General features: G+C 54.7%; 1 protein-coding gene across 1 annotated transcript; it reads right to left on the reverse strand.

The window, feature by feature from the left end:
* Nucleotides 1-873: 873 nt before the first annotated feature.
* On the reverse strand, nucleotides 874-3,853 carry CHS1 (Chitin synthase, class 1; the record flags this gene model as incomplete). The annotated part of the gene is made up of 4 exons (XM_053176596.1): nucleotides 874-1,011; nucleotides 1,065-2,447; nucleotides 2,554-3,696; nucleotides 3,767-3,853. The coding sequence occupies 4 exons, from the start codon at nucleotides 3,851-3,853 to the stop codon at nucleotides 874-876; spliced, it is 2,751 nt and encodes a 916-aa protein (XP_053039455.1).
* Nucleotides 3,854-13,801: the final 9,948 nt, after the last annotated feature.

Below are 13,801 nucleotides of genomic sequence, written 5' to 3' on the forward strand. Positions count from 1 at the left end.
AGTAGGCTCTCAGTCGTCTAGAGAGATTCGCGTGGTCTGGATTTCTCCGTAGCAAAAGAGTGGTTGTTTCCGTAAGGGTGTCGCGAATATGGCTTGCCACAGCAGAAGAACTTGGGCGGGCCAACTGGGCACCAGTCAATGCGGTCACCTAACTTCGCGATAAGATAGGCAGCTGCTTTTAACCGGGGTTCTACCGGGCCCGCTTTCTTTGTCTTGCCGCCTGTTGGCTGACGGAAGGAACCAACAAGGTTCTTTCTTCATCTGAGCGCTTGCAACCAACAACTAATACCTAGTCAGGTGACTGGCAATCCGGTGTAATTCAGTCATTTCACAGTCATGCTGTCAATGTTCCATTAGAAAGTCGAGAGATGTGGTCTTGTATAAGAGACCGCCTGATATTTTTATGTCTGCGTAGGTTTATTTCGTATGTACTCAAAACCCAGCGGTTTGAAACTTTGCTTCGTTCAAGGACAAATTCAAGTCACAGAGAGACGACGACAGCGGACGACAACGGTAATGACGACGACAATAGCAACGACGGCGAGCACACAGGAAAAGTAGTCACTCTAGCACAGTAGAAGTAGGTGTTCTCTTATAAAATCATATTCATTTCGTGGAATAGGATGGTCGAGTCATGTAAAAACGCCCGGAATGCTACTACTCAAATACTACTTTTACTGACCCTTTCGGCCATTTCATGAAGAATCTGTCGAGTCCCGTGCCCTTTATTACTAAAAACACATACCCTGAATGCAAACATCGACGGATGTCTGAAAATGGGCCAAAGATGGCAAGAGTACAGTCTTCCCTCCGGTAACCATACAACGACGCCGCAGCGTCGGCAACCCGCCTGAACACCGCACCATGAGCCGATCACCGTCTGGAGAAGCAGCACATGATACCAGTCTTGCCCAAGAACCACAGGAAACCGAAGAAACGGACCAGGGAGAGCACAGCGGTGGAGTACAGCAAGAAGCTGAAGTAGGAGGCAGTACGTGCGGACGCGGATTTCTGCGCAAAGTTAGCTCAGATTCCGTGTGACGCCGAATAAAACGGGGACTTACGCCAATGCCGAACGAGTTGAAGTTATCACTCGTGATGATGATGATCAGGAAGGTGTTGGAGAAGAGCCAAGAAACGACCAGACCAGTACGGAAAGACTTGTACGAGTCCTCGACATCGGGCTTCTCGACTTCCTCTTCCTCCTTGAATGGCTCCAGAGCACGCTTGACAGTCGATTCGAACTGACTGTCAATATCCTCCTGTGGCTTGTCGATTTCCTCCACAACGGCTTCGTCCTTCTCGCCCTTGCTGACCTGGGCTGAAGGAAGCGCCTCGGCCTTGTCTGAACCCTTGGTACCCCAGGACACATCGTGCCAGTTGTTGAAGGCGTAGACCATGAGAATGTTGATGTAGGTCGACATGAGCACCAGGTAGTGAGGGAACGAGGTAAACATGTGCCAGGGGTCGAGGTACATGAAGGATGCGATGAAGTTAAGACCGTAGATAGTAACCAAGGCGACAAGAATAACACCGGCAGCGTTCGTACCTCCGAAGAAACTAGCAACAAAGTCTGCGCCAGAGTCCAAGCTGATCTGCTCGCTGATGGGCTTCTGGAACGCTTGCACGACCAGGTATGCCGAGAGAATCAGGATGTAAGACTGGATAAGACCGAAGACAATGAACGAGGCAATGTACGTGTACTTAGAACCCTTTGGTCTGTTACCCAGAGCGAGAATGAACTGCAGGATAACGAAGGCGAGGTAGAGGTACTTGAGCAGGGCGTTGAAGATGGGTGTCGCGGTGTCGCCAAAGGGCCAGCCGTGGCGCACCTGACTCTCGTCGTCGGAAGTGACCGGGTTGCCGACGAGATCCATAATAACCGTCGTAGTCAGGTAGTAGGAACCCAAACTGAACCATGTGAACATGACCTGGAGGATGTTGTAGATGAGTTGGACGTGGAAGAAGAACATGCGGATGATGTTGTGGCCGGACTTGTACATGCGACCGAAGTGCATGAGCGAGTAGAGGGAGGCAGCGAAGGAACCGTTGAGCCAACGACGACGCTGGGAGATGAACTCGGGAGCACCCTCGGGAACATCAGTCTCACCCTTGGCAGCCTTGATGTAGGACAAATGCCACTTCTGGCCAGCCTTGGCGACCAGTTCGAAGCAGAGAATACGATCCTCAGCCAAGAACATGTTCTTCTTGAAAATGTTCATTCCATCGATACCCTTCTTTCCGAGGATCTTGGAAAGAGTGTGGTCACCATGGAAGTACTGCTCCAACGGGCGACCCATAATCGCACGGAAGCGGTAGGCGGAGAAAGCACCGGGCAACACGGAGACGTATCCGAAGGAGGACTCGAGGGGCTTGTCCAGAATATTGGAGATCTTGTACTCGAAGTTCTGGACCGCCACGAGGGGGTTAAGCAGCTTCTTGCCGCCCTTCACTCGGTGGTTAGTATACCTCATATACACTTCAAATACGCGGGAAACGAGGGAAACAACAAAAACAACAAAAACAACGACAACGAGGGAAAACGGCACGAACCTTGCCTAACATTGCGTGGATCTCACCGCAAGCACCGCCGAGATCCTTGTCGTTGTAGAATCCCTCCCACAAAGCGAGCAGCGATCGGGGACTGGGCTTGGTACCAGCGTCGATGAGGATGCAGACTTCGGGGTTCAGGATGCGACCGAAGGCGTTGAAAAGCCATCTGTGGGAGTTGATCTTCTTGGTATTCTTCTGCTTCAGACAGAAAATGAACTGAACAGGCGGGAGAGTTGATGGGCCATCGTCAACCGGGCGGATGAGCTGTTGGTTGGGGGTGACGGACAGCTGGGTGGTGTACTCGAAGATGTGGGCCACCGTCTCCTTGCCGTCGACATCCTTCTTCACGACACCATCCTGGTAGACACCAATGGTGGCCAGGACGTCCAGCACGTTCTTGTCAGTCTTGTCGAGACCGTCGAAAACCAGGGCGACGACGATCTTCTGCCAGGCGGGACCGCCCTTGTTCCAGAAAGTAGACTTCTTGAGGTTTACGATGTCGCGAATGTTCTGCATGACACCGTGGAGGGTACGCGATAAGAGGACCTTGTCTTCGTTGTAGTATGTGACGGCAATGAGCAGCTCAGTGTGTCGGTTATACATTCTGGGACGCAGATCGTAACCATTCTTGAGGGTGAAGTCGTTAGGATCGCAAGTAGCGGCGGTGTAGCGCATCTTGTGGAATTCATCGCTGCCGCCCTCGACATCGCGGTACTTGGGCTGAACAGCGTTCTTGATGGCACTGGGGACGGGGTAGTCAATGCTCAGGACGGAGCCCTGAGTAAGCTTGATCTTACGGGTCGCGTAACGCTTCAGACCACCACCGGGGCCACCGGGCTGCTGTCTGCGGACCCAGCTGTCCTCGACATCGCCGACAGTCGAGGCGGGACGGCCATATCCGAAGCCGCCATTGTCGGAGTCGAGCTCGGAGCGGTAGCCAGTAGAAAAGGCAGCTTCGCCAGGAACTGGTGTCCGGGAGCCAGCGCCAGGAGCGTATGATTCTGTGAGAGAGTATGCGGAAACCGGGCGGCCAGGAGTCTCGGCAGGTCCCAGGTGGCTCTCATAGGGAGCTGGGGCGTGAGGGTCTCTCAGAAGAGACTGACCGGCATCGTCGACACCTTCGTCTTGGGGAGGGATGTGGTACTGGAGAGCAGGAATGTTAGCGAAAGGACTCAAGGTGAGGGCAGGCGCCAGAGAGGAGTGTGAAGCTTACTCTGCCAGAGCCAGCAGGAAGGTCCTGCATGTTGTGGCCGTCATGGGCATCATAATCGTTCCCGCCGTTCCCCCCGCGGTACGCCATGTTTGCTGCGGGTGAACTCAGAAGCTGCGAGAGCTGTTTGTGATGTTGGCGGTAGGCGGAAAGGGAGTTTCGCCTTTGGCGGTGGTCGAATTAGGAAGGGTCGATAATGTTCCTTTTCAGGAAGCAGGAAGTAAACACCCAGGTAGGATGGGGGACGGAACAGGAGTTTTGAGGAGTGACGGGTATGCGGTCACAAAGGCCCTGTAGGTTATGTAGGAGATGTGCGGCCGTGAAAGCCACAACCCCGGTAGCGAATGGTGAACCGAAGGGTAAAAGAAGGATGAGATTGATGGAAGGGCTGGGGGGGCAAGAGGAGTAGAAGGGGAGAAGATAGTGATGTAGGACGGGGCAGCAAATGGTTAAAAAAGGGTCCCACGGGCTGGCGGCGTTGCTGATGGGATGGGAGGGACACCTCAGGACTGGAAGTTTTGTGGTGGGCAGCAAAGAAGGTGGACAGCCCAGTGGGAGCGCGCGAGTGGAAGCGGCGTCCAGTGGAGGATGGCTTGGATGATGGATCAGAATAGCATTGGGATTGGCCCGACTGGGCTGAGCGTGGACTTCTTTTTTTTTGCTCTCTCTTGTAGCCCTCTGTCTCTGTGTGCGAGCAGCAGCAAGCAACAGGCCAAACCGCGGTGACGGTGAAGGGTGAGCAGCAGCTCCTGGAAACTGGAGTACTGTCCCGGCAACTGCCTCCCATCTTCGCGACTGCCCAGTACCTCTTCGCAGGTACATGAGATGGAATAGGAGAAGTCACTCGTGCATCCCCTCCCCGCAGAAAAGATACTTGGCAACCTCGTCGAGGTACCTCGCTTCAGCCGGTGTCCACCGCCCCATCCGTCGTACCGCAGTACCTCACCCACCTGCGGATGGAGACCGACTAGTCGTGCGGTAGACGCTCACCTCACGTCAACACAAACCGGGGAAGCTGTGGCTTAGCGCTGCTCAGCACCAGGCATCGCGCTGGCCCTGCTGATGCACGATGAACAAGACAATACCACCAATACCACCCGAAGATGCACACCAGAGAGCACCTGAACATCATCGACAGGGTCCATTGGCCTTGGAAAACAGCACGAGCCGACCAAGATTTCCGACCAGCCTTCCCGGTGCTGCACTGCCTGCAGACAACAGACACACCCGAAATCAGACATCAGCAGAAAAGTCAGTGCCTACCTTACCTACCTAATTAGTGACAGACACCAGACGGACTGCCTGGGACAGGCTGGCACACGTCGCTCGCTCGTTCCCAGGCCAGCGGGTGGTCCTGGCCGGCCGTCATCCTTCACCTCAGATCCTCACAACCCACGCTGCCAGCATGTTGCTGTCAGGGGAGCCAATGCCGTGGACCGTTGCCAACCCCGTCGTCCCCTTTTTCTGCATTTCCTGCCGTTTCTCCAGCTGCCGTCGACTGTCTACAATAAAGAGAAACAAGCAAGCTGCTGGTTGCCCCTCGGCTGCCCTCCTGAACACCATACTTGCATATGCTCTTTGCGCGAGCCGTCGGCCAGTCCAGCCAGTCAAAATACCAGGACACGGCAGTCAAGCACAGAGAAAAAAAATAAAAACGGGTCCGGAACCAGGACCAACTACGTCACGCCTCTCGCAGACGAAACCCCCGGTCGCTGCTCCCTTGGCCCTTGCATCTCGCGTACCCCTTGGTCTTGCACCTTCAATCGGTCCATTTGAGGATGGGATCTGCTCCAGAAACACCTGGCAAATACCTGGCAATTAATGCCCAGTCGCCCACACAATGCCCTGCGATAGGGGGTTAGGGGGGATGTAACGGCGAACACAGAAGGCGAGGCAGCCAGCTGCAGCATCGACACCAACTACAGACAGCGCTCGTCCTCGATCGCCACGGATGGAGGTGGAGAGTTACAAGTGTCACGCTCCATGCCGCGAGGAAAAGGAGAGAGCAAAGCTAAAAAGAACGCCGTCCCTTTCGTCGGCATACGTCGTGCCACCACGAGCATCAGCCATCATCCTTGGCTGCCATTGGCCATTATTGGCCACCATGGCTCGCAGGTGCTGCGGGAGTCCGCGGTTTAACTCTGGATACGCAGCTGCTGGTAGCTTGGTTCGGTTCGGCTTCGGCAAACGTCTGTTTCTTCTCAAAGCCTCGAAATTCCCCTCCATCTCATCTTTTGGTCGTTCGCACTCAGCACGCTATGGACAGGCATCAACACAGCGTGGGGTACCCATCTTCCGCAGAACCGCAGCTCCCCGGTCATTCAGCCTTCAGGAAGCTGACGGATGGCCAGAACCCGGCTGTCTGCACGCTGGCTGACAAGCATTCCTAAGGAACCGCTGTGCCTCTTTGTTCCTGAGCGAAACCCCCCAACTTCAGACAGGAAGGATGGCGCCAGAACGAGCGACAAGATTGGTGAGCGCAGCGAGGCAGAGGCACGAGAGGCAGACCCTGAATAAGACGGGATGCATTTAAGAAACGACATTGAGCTGTTAGTACGACCGCGGGTGTGACCCTCCGCATCTAAGTGAGACGCGTGTACTTGCTAACGCCCCGCTCTTTTTCCGGGATCGTGCGGCTTCGACGAAGACTCTGAAACGCCATCCCTCGCCCTAACCAGAGACTTGGCTTTCTGGAGCTGATCCGTCATCCACCTCAGGGCAGCAGTCACCGCAAAGTACCTGCCTCAACTTCCAGCTTACCACTCATGCAAGTCCCTCTCGGCATCAACATTGGCAAGACTCGCGACTTGGAGGCACGAGGTTCCCCCCTCCCATCAAGCATCAAAATTACCTTATTACAGTCCGGCCTGGCTGTTGCTTGTCGAAATATCCTGCCTGGAGAAGCAAATCTCACTTCTCACTCGTCAGTGGTCCGACGTCGTCCAGGACTCCAGCCTGGAACCCGTTGCCGGCTGTCTTGCAACTTGTTTCCACCACCCGGCCCAGATTCCCCATTTGTTCAGCCCGATGTCTCGAAACCTGTCCATCATCGTAATGCCATTTCTCCTCTGTTTCCAGCTCTTCCTTTTGGCGACCCTCGCCGCGGCAACGACAACCCCGTTCGCTGCCATTCGCCGCACAATGCGTCGCAGCAGCAACAACAAAACGCTGGATTCCATCCGAGCTTTTCTTTCGCAAACGTCGCGAGCATACGTACTCGCCGTATGATCTGCTCGGTCTTCTCTCCTTCGTCTTCGCCTTCGCAGTGGCACTGTCGTCACCAATGACCTGCATGTCGCGTTCGTCCAAGTGTACGAAGACCAACTTTTCCCTTCCCTCCTCACGGATACGGGGTCCCGCCCGCTGCGATTCGTCAGGAGAAAAGGCCCAAAAATAGTAAAATTGGGCTGGGGCTGATCGACTGGGGCTGAGGCGGTGCATCCACCCACGCCTCGCCTTGCTCCCATCGAATCGTGCGGCGCCATGGCAAAGCACAAGCACAAACAGAGTCCAATAGTAATTCTGGCGGCAGACGGCAGCAAAAACCGAGACCCTGACTGGCGCTAGCAACAATCTCACGACGAGACAAAGACGTTCGCCCCAGGCCAGCAAACGCTTGCCATTTCCTTTCGCTTGCCTTTCGCGCGGTTGCGGCCAGTTCCGGCGCTCATCTTCAGCCATAAGCCACCAGCCCCAACGCCGTCCTTGCATGTACTGTCATGTACCCGCCTAAGCGCTGACTGTACGCATGTACATGAGTCCGAAGACTGGGTCTCGTCAGCTCTGCAGTCAGTCGTGCCCTATCAGCCAACCCGCCCGCGTCTGTTGTCTCCAGTATGCCACCTCCGGAGGGGCGGATACCGGGTCCTTGAGAACCGATGTTGAGGGCGCTGACTCGGACTGCCAGCGTTCAACTGCGGCCCGGGTCCAGCATCGGTCACCTTCCCGACCACAGACTTAAGACGAAGGCCTCCAACCTCGATAGTCGAAGGAAGCCCTATGCCGCGTTCATCGCTTGCGGCTCCTGTCAGATTCTATCTATCGGTGTTCGGACGCCCAGAATAATTCTAAGCCTCTGCCGCTGGCTGCTGCGGCGCAGTTCGCGACGTGTTCCCAAGTGGGTTCCCGGCGCTCGGCTCCGTCTTCAACCTCCTCCCGCGCGCGTACGGGGACCTGCCTCGGAGCTCCCAACGGCGGGGTCGTCCGAGCAAGATTTTCAAAATTCGTCGGCGAGGCCGCAGCAGCAAAGTGGCTGGAGCCCTCGGAATCGGTCGCGTTGGTTGGTGGAAGTCTGCCAACTCCGCGATCCTCCGCCCTAGCACGATCCCAACGCTCTCCTCACCGTCTTTCTCACTTGTTTGAAACCTCCACTCTACGGGATTTTTGTTGCAGAGAGGATGGTGCTCGCGAGTGTGATCGGCGGCCTGGGGTAAAAGGGGCCTCCCGCAACTCAATGCTATGACCTCAAGTCAGAACTTTGCCGATGTTATCGGTTCAGGGGCCGAGGAGCGCTCGCAGGACGTCAAAATTCTTTCCAGGCGACACCTTGTGCGGCATGTGGAGGAGGCCGGCACGGCATTGGGGGGACCATGAAAAGCCCGATTGAAGTCAATGGGCGAAGCTGAAGAGGCAAAGCCGAGCCTTGGAATGACGTGTCTGGGGGGCGGCTGGTTATTGTGTGTCAGAATTGGGAGGGTTCACGGTTGCAAGATCAGACGAAGGCCTTCGGGAAGTATGCTCGGGGCACGTGCTACGTCCAGGCTGGATGCGAGAACCTCACCTGAGGCTGAATAAAGCTCTCTGACTCGTGTCTAGCCACATCTTGTATCGATCCGAGTAGGCGCAAGGCCGGCCGTGCTCGCGATGGCGTCAACTTTGCCTCTTAGACAAGGGCAATATCAAGGGAGGCTTCCCGCTTTGCGCACGCATTCGGTGCGAACACGCGTGCGAATATGTCTGAATGTGGCAAGTGGCTCGTCGCCGCGGATGTCAAGGAGCTGGAGAATATTTGCAGAATGAGACTGACTTACGCTCCAAGCTGCGGACACTGTACTCGTCGAACTGCGCAATCGACGCAAATTGCTTCGAAATAATCTGCGGTGATATTCAGAGGTGACGCCGCAGACGAGAAGCTCAGGATGGATAATTCTATTTGGAATATCTTGCCAACCTACTAAGACGACGCTGTATATATTGAAGTTATTCAATGACAGACAACGACCACTTTCCCACGTCATGCGACCGTACCGGGAATTGCTGGCCCTCCGTGTTTGTACTCTGGTGTCTTCTTCCTTTCCGAAAAAAAACTCAATTCACGGTCCCAGTTCATTCAGTCGTCGAGAAAAAGTCATGAGTCGGCGGATTTGAGTTTTTGCAGGGCAGACCCCTTGTTTTCTCGTCTATCAACTCAAAACTCTATTAAACCCCCGCCCACGTTGTAAAGATGCTACTTTTGGCAACGGATTATTGCAGCGCATTGGGTGATAGATGGCCAAGCAGATGGAGTGATAAAGCAGATATACAGTGATTTGATATCCCATTTCTCGAGGGCCTTCAGTGGGGAGGAAGATGTTGGGGTAATCTGGAGCGAGATCTTGCGATCTGACGATGGCAGATATCAGATGTGACCTGGAGAGGGTTCCGCCGCCGTATGGAGACGAACGCGGGGAAGACAGGGTTGGATGAAGCTTGGCTGCGATATGGAATTGATAGCGAGATGAGGAAGTTGGATTTCACCGCAGGGCTGAGCGAGATACCTTCGGGTTTGGTATGCAGACAGTTGCAATTACACCCGTTTGAGAAGAGCCGTCGCTGGGAACGAGAAAATGGATCATTCGTCGACGACTTACGGCAAGAAGGTAGAAATCTAAGCAAACTTCCTGTTGACGGCGAGACCGATATCTCGATCAAACATCATCTTTATCCACGGCCTTCCGATCGACATCAGCCATCCAGGACGCCCGTCGTTGAATCTCAACGGGCCGGTCAGCACCGGCCTCGGCCCGGAGACCACATTCCCACCGTGTCTCGGCTCCTAAACTCGGGATATCCTCCCGAATCGTTTGTTGGGCAGCTCCGAGAATACGCGGCCGTTAATGGGAAGAGGTCCCCCGAGGTCCCGAACCTCACGTGAAGTATCCACGCGCCACCATCGACTTCATCGACCTCAACACGGCTATCAACTCGCGAACCCACGTGTCGTCCAACGATGAAACCGGCACACGAAAAGGCAGGAAGCCTTAAACCGGCTTGGCAGCTTTGGACCGTCCTGCGACGCTGGCAGACCTGAAGTCCCTCAACGTCCATGTCTCTCTTTGAGACGAGATGCCGAGCTCCCAGCTGTTTTTTTTTTCTTGCCCACGGCGTAAGTTAGTTTTGGCGCGCGGGAGGCAAAGCAAAATTCTCTTTCAGTTGGCCACCGGAACCTCGTGTTCCCGCCGGATGTGGAATCGTCCCGGCTTTGTTCGTGTAACGCCGTCACGTGGTGTTCTCCTCCACAAGGACAAGTATAGTGTTTCTTGCTTTTTTGGAAACGGCATTTCAGCTGCCGCCGGGAAGCGGCCGAGGGGGAGGGGGACTAGGGCTTTTCGCCTTTGTTCTCTCTCAGTGTCTCTCATCGAGATTACGGGTAGGTAGGCGTTGGGTTGTAGGTTGAGTTGGACGGAAGAGGTATGGGTTAGATACACGCACGCGAGGGACACAGGGAGACGGATGGATATGGACACGAGGTGGGTGAGAAGGACATGCTGAAGAGTTGGTTTGTCTGAGATTCGATTATCCTGCTTCATCTCAAGATATTTTGGGAAAAGAAAGCCATCATCTCGAGGGGAGGTCTTGGTAGATGCACTGCGTTCAAATTCAGAGACAAACTAATTGATTTGTCTGAGCGGCTATATCCTGTATATTTCATAGATTTAGACTTATGCTTCGTTCGAACACGACGGGAGTAGAGACAACAACAGCAGGGACAACAATAACGATGGAGACAACGACGACGGTGACGACGACAGTAAAGCAGAGCATACAACTTCAGGAAAAGTAGTCGCTCTAGCACCAAAAGAATATAGTCTCTTGATTAAAGCCTCATCAACAACAGGCTGAAAAAGCAAGTATGATATGTGCAATGTGACGGAAGGGTCTAGAACTCCACACATGTCAATCCGTCCGGGACGTTGCGTATCAATTGTTGGACACGCGACATTCTGACGGGAAGCTACACCACGGCTCTTCAGAGGTAACACACATCACACACATGTGGTGGCTCAGCCACTTCAACTCAACAGCTCTCGGCGCCAAATAACGGCAGGAGGAAACAGACAAAGAATACATGAGTCTGGACTTCCGTTCTCGGGAGGATGTTGCGGGAAGAGTGAGAGCAAACCCACGCGAGCGAGCGAGCCGCTCTTCGCCTAGGACGGGAAGCTGCAGATGTGTTTTCTCTCGTGTCTGCCGGTCTAACTAGAAACCTTACCTCATGCAGTTGTTGACAGGTCGGGAGGTTTGGCCTGGGAAGTGCGAAGCAGAGCACTGATTGGCTGGAGAGCGAGGATGTGCCGGGAACGCCAGTCTTTGCCGTTGCGGGAAGAGGCGCAGGCGTGGGCCGGGTATCTGCGCTGCTTGCTCTTGTTTCTTTTTCCCTTTTTAAGAAGCAATCACGGATGTTCTTGATTGGCTAGTGCCCTGGGTTTGCAGGACCGGCCTTGGAGATTGTGTGGTGGTTTGCTTGCCGTCTTCCTTCTCGTCACTTTTTTTCTGTGGAGCGGACGAGCGAAGAGTAAGGCTAAAGCTGGCCCAGCCAGGCCAGGCAGGGCAGGCTCCCCCCACGTTGACAAGGACGTTTCTGATAGATGAGATTCGGGAGCAAGCCATTCTTAATTGCGCTGTGATCTGCGGCATTGTGCAGCGGGCTTTTTTTGCTGCCGCAAACTCTACTTTTTGGGACCACCAGTTTGTGCGAAGGTTTGGCAGAACGTGGCCGGGGACTGTGGAAGAGGACTCCCGAAGTTCACGCGACCAGCCATCAACTTTATGCTCAGTGACGGCTGAAGATGACGGGGCCCGCCTTGGCAGCTTGATACCAAATCCGAAATGGACATGACGGGAGACGCCTGTCTTGTCCTACCGTCATCAAAAGAATTCTCCCCCTCTAACTCTCTCACTCTCCTTGCCTCGGCTTCTGTAATATCACAAATAGAATAGAGAACCACGCCGTCCCAGCCGGCCGGCAAGCGCGAAAGATGCAAGACGCCACGGGCATCTTTGACGTTTAAGTTTTCCGGCGGACCTCTATGCACGCCACGCCGCGTGGTGAAGGTGCCAGAGGCTCCTGTTTAAGCTGCTTCGGGCGTTAGGGTGGCGCTCCTGTGCCTGACTGGCGCCGCGGAGGAGGGACTGTGCGGCGGCATGAGCGCGCGCGCGGCGGGCGTGCAGGAAAGGCGGGAGAGCGGCCGGTGGAGGTTTCCCACAGGTAAGGTACTTTTTTGGTGTTGGTGATCTGCCATGGCTTTTCCCAAGACTTCGGGTCTCCACATCACAGAGAGCGAGCGAGACAGAGACAGAGTGGCTTTTCGCTTTTTTTGCCAGTCCTGAAATCCTTACTTAGCTCGATCTGCTGGCAGGCTGGCAGGGGGCCTGGCGCACTAATAAGCTGCGAGGAAGTTTGAAGGGAGGGTGGATGGGGAAAAGGGCGATCGGGGAGTTCTGGTTGAATCAGTGATGTGTTTGCCCGTTGCGATGTGATCGGCGGGGTCCAGAACGTTCTGATGGGATTGATAGACAGTCACTTAAGATCATCCTTTTTTGGTGTATGTACTTTGTCCACAATTACACGTGTGAGATGACTTGCCCGCCTTGTTAGACCGTTTCGCGATTTTGAGGGCAGGCGGGTTGGGAGATTGGGGGATCTGTCTTGTCTACGTTTCGGAGTATCGGGGCTAGCATTTCAGGATCGAGGGGAGACAGAGAGAGAGTTGAGAGATATGACGCCCCTGGGCCGGGCTGCGACGGCGCGGGTGGTCCTGTCACGAAGTTTGGCGCCATCCCCCTTGGTGCTTTTTGGACAAGGCTGGCTTCGGGGGGTTTTGGGGTGATGTGATGGCGGATGGGTACAGTATGGGCTGAGGGAGGGAGCTCTGTCTGTCTGTCTCTCTTCATTCGGAAGGGGAAAAAAGAGACAGGTCAAGGTTGAAAGACAGCGGCATCGTCAGCACGGGCGACGGAGGATAAGCGACTCCTGGGAGGGAGCGATGTGTGAGATGGGTGGGCATCTCGCTTTTTTGGCAGGGAGACCTGACACCGGGGCATTGTGTTTTTTGTGGTCGTGTCGATGTGGATAAGGAGGAGATGTGAAATGTTTTATGTTCTTTGCACGGGTGTTCATTCGATGTTGAGTCGTGACAGTTTTCTGGCCGACGTTGGGTTTGGGCGTTTACGATTCAGTTTGCGAGGTGGTTGCTGCTGCTCCCTTTCCCGCTGTCAAAACGAAGCGTCAATCATGGCCACGGCGCGCGCGCCCCAAGCTTTGTTTCAGTTGAGTTCGTGTCTTTTGGAATCGGGGCCGACCCCAGAATTGAGGCGAAGTTCGAGTTGCATCTACAGTTTCCTCGTCTTCTCTGGCGTGAGATGGTCGAGATGGGTCGACTTTGTGTGAATTTGAGACTGCGAGAGGGGTAGGTGCCCTTTCTTAAGCGTCCGAAAAGAGAAAGTGGGATCCGTCGCCCGTGGAGTTCTTGAGCTTGTGTCGTTCTGAGCCTTGACGATGCGACGTGCAAGGAGGGGTCGCGGTCCCTTTTTCGCTCCTTTGGCTCGAACCCCGTGGCAGGAGGAGGACGAAGAGGGAAGAATATGGGGATGGAAGGGGGGGGGGGGGTTTTCTCGCGTAGATGTTATAGGGTTCCCAAACGTTGTAAAGTCTGGGTTCCAGAGGCATTGGAAACTTGGAAAACGGGGCTCGTTTGGTTTAAGTGTTTCCTCTTTTCCCCGAGTTGCCGTAAATCGTCAGTCGGCCCAAGAGTCAAGACGGTAGACCAAGCAAAAAAG

Source organism: Colletotrichum chrysophilum, assembly GCF_026319265.1.
Source record: "Colletotrichum chrysophilum strain AFK26 chromosome Unknown scaffold_21, whole genome shotgun sequence".
Lineage (NCBI taxonomy): Eukaryota > Fungi > Ascomycota > Sordariomycetes > Glomerellales > Glomerellaceae > Colletotrichum > Colletotrichum chrysophilum.